Below are 2,482 nucleotides of genomic sequence, written 5' to 3'. Positions count from 1 at the left end.
GGAGGGGGGATTATGGGGGGGGGGTTGTTTTTCGGGGGTTGGGCTTGGCCCCTTAGTTCCAGTGAAGGGAACTCTTAAGGCAGGGGTGCCCACAATTTTTGTGTTAAGATCTACTTTTCAAATGACGAGCTACATGAGAGCTACCAACAAAAAAAACAACTCCCTCGCTCTCGCGGCTGTCTCTCCTGGCTGTCATTCCTCGTTTTTTCTTCTGGCTGTCTGTCTTTGCTCTCTCTCTCCTGGCTCACCTTGCTGTATTTTGTAACAGGCTGTGTAAACTAATATTCTTTGATGTAATACGTAGCACTTCAACCACCAGAATCCACCAGAAAGGTGTCGGGGAGCTTGGCTCAGCAGACTCAGGCTAATAGGTAATCATGTGTGCACAGCTATTACACCAAAATGGAATAAAGGGGCCGCCATTCCCCCCCTTCGTGATCTACCAGTGTCAGCTTTGAGAGCTACTGGTAGATCACCATCTACCTAATGGGCACCCCTGTATTAAGACATCAGCATATCAAGCCATTTTGGACAATTTCATGCTCCCAACTTTGTGGGAACAGTTTGGGGACGGCCCCTTCCTGTTCCAACATGACTGCGCACCAGTGCACAAAGCAAGGTCCATAAAGACATGGGTGGGGGAGTTTGGGGGGGAGGAACGTGACTGGACTGCACAGAGTCCTGACCTCAACCCCATAGAACACCTTTGGGATGAATGCGAGCGGAGACTGTGAGCCCGGCCTTCTCCTCCAACATCAGTACCTGACCTCACAAATGGTCCAACATTCCCATAGACACACTCCTAAACCTTGTGGACGCCTTCCCAGAAGAGTTGAAGCTGTTATAGCTGCAAAGGGCGGAGCCAACTCAATATTGAATCCTACGGACTAAGACTGAGATACCATTAAAGTTCATGTGCGTGTAAAGGTGTCCCAATACTTTTGGCAATATAGTGTAGATTGGACTCACTGCACGTTTCTTTGTCCCCTTTCCTGTCATTCCGGACCTATGTCAGCAGTGATAGTGATCTGGACATCTGTAGAGCTCATCACTTTCGCGGCACCCGCGGGTATCGCTGAGATAAAATAAATGGTTCCGGGTCTCTGCGTCCAGTTTTGGGGGGTTTTAGGTCACTTTCCAGCCGATGACGCAGATTGTAACGTGTGAGAAATAATAATCGTTCCACCAGAATGGTTACATTGTATTGACATGTAAAGAAAATAACTTTTTGATACTTTTTGTTTGGTTCCGTTTCTCCATCTTCAATCTCCGTGTCTCCTCAGATGACGGAACTCTACAGTCACATTCAGGACAAGCTGGATAAAGGAGCCGCGAGGGGTCAGTAACCAATCACCTCCCTTTATTCTCCCGTTACCGCTATGTTACATTGTCCTCTTTCATCAATAAAATGTTGTGATGACGGCTTCCGTGGCTGAGCTTCTGTTGAAGCGTACGCCTCTTGTGTACCCCTCCCCCCCCCCTCACTTTTTTCTCATTTGTATTTTATTTTGATTGAATAAAAAAAAAAAAAAAATTTCCCCCGTGCCGCTGCAGTGGGACAATCCGGTGTTTTTATTCTGAGTCACGGCACACTTTTATACTACGCGAAATCTCCAGGCACCCCAGTCCAAGGCCCCGTTCAGACTTTCCCGTCACGTTACTGCGCAACACATTTTGCCGTGTGTCAGCCTATTCATTTTCGATGGGCCGCCGCACACGCAACGAACACGGCAAAGAAGCTCATGCAGCATTTTGAGGTGCAATCTTCACGTGGCCTTTGACCACTTCACGTGGCATTTGACGGCATTTCAACATACGGGCTGTGTTTGGGGTGCCTTAAAGAAGTCATGACACCGCATGCGCATCACGGATCCACGACTTTTTTTTCGACCGCGGCATTGCGGTACCATGCGTTGGAGCACAGTCGAGCGCATTGTGGGTAGGCAAGCATCTTTGTGGTACCATTAAAATGAATGGTAAAGCACAACACTTGCCACACTGTAACACACAGTAGCATGCATTCATCACACAGGACCGTGCGATTACCACACGGCATTGGTGTGAACAAGCCCTAAGAGGAGTGATGCCTCCTGGTTTCTTCCTCTCCTCACCGGCAAACATCCGCACAGCTCTCATCCCGCCCCTTCCTGCTTCCTCAGTCCCAAAAGACAGGGTGGCTGCGGGACGTCTGGCACTGCTCCTACGTGTAATAAACTTGTACCCCTAATCCAACAGAAGGGGGCGTGTCCATGACACCCTGGACTCAGCAGACAGGACGCCGGGTGTCATTCCACTAGGAGGATACAGGGGGCAGTACTGAAGAGGGGGATGGGGAAACAGGAAGCATTGTAAAAAAACAAATGACAGCCGGCGTTGGGGAGTCATTAATATAAACCAGGAACAGAATTCCATGTTTTAGAAGAGAGCCCACTCTAAAAGGGGGAAACACAGTCACTGCTGGGAGGGTGGAGCAGGGAGAGCT

The 2,482-nt window shown here is 49.2% G+C and overlaps 1 protein-coding gene across 1 annotated transcript in view; it reads left to right on the top strand.

The window, feature by feature from the left end:
• TEX11 (testis expressed 11) overlaps positions 1 to 1,346 on the top strand; it is a 37,952-nt gene extending 36,606 nt beyond the window's left edge. The window contains exon 23 of the mRNA XM_018560696.1: positions 1,284 to 1,346. Within this exon, the coding sequence (XP_018416198.1) occupies positions 1,284 to 1,346 (63 nt within the window). The remainder of the gene's footprint in view (positions 1 to 1,283) is intronic.
• Positions 1,347 to 2,482: the final 1,136 nt, after the last annotated feature.

The sequence above is a fragment of the Nanorana parkeri genome, unplaced genomic scaffold (assembly GCF_000935625.1).
Source record: "Nanorana parkeri isolate BGI_ZX_2015 unplaced genomic scaffold, ASM93562v1 scaffold475, whole genome shotgun sequence".
NCBI classification, from domain to species: Eukaryota; Metazoa; Chordata; class Amphibia; order Anura; family Dicroglossidae; genus Nanorana; species Nanorana parkeri.
The sequence above is the reverse complement of the archived record's forward strand: the minus strand, read 5'-3'. Positions and strand labels throughout refer to the sequence as shown.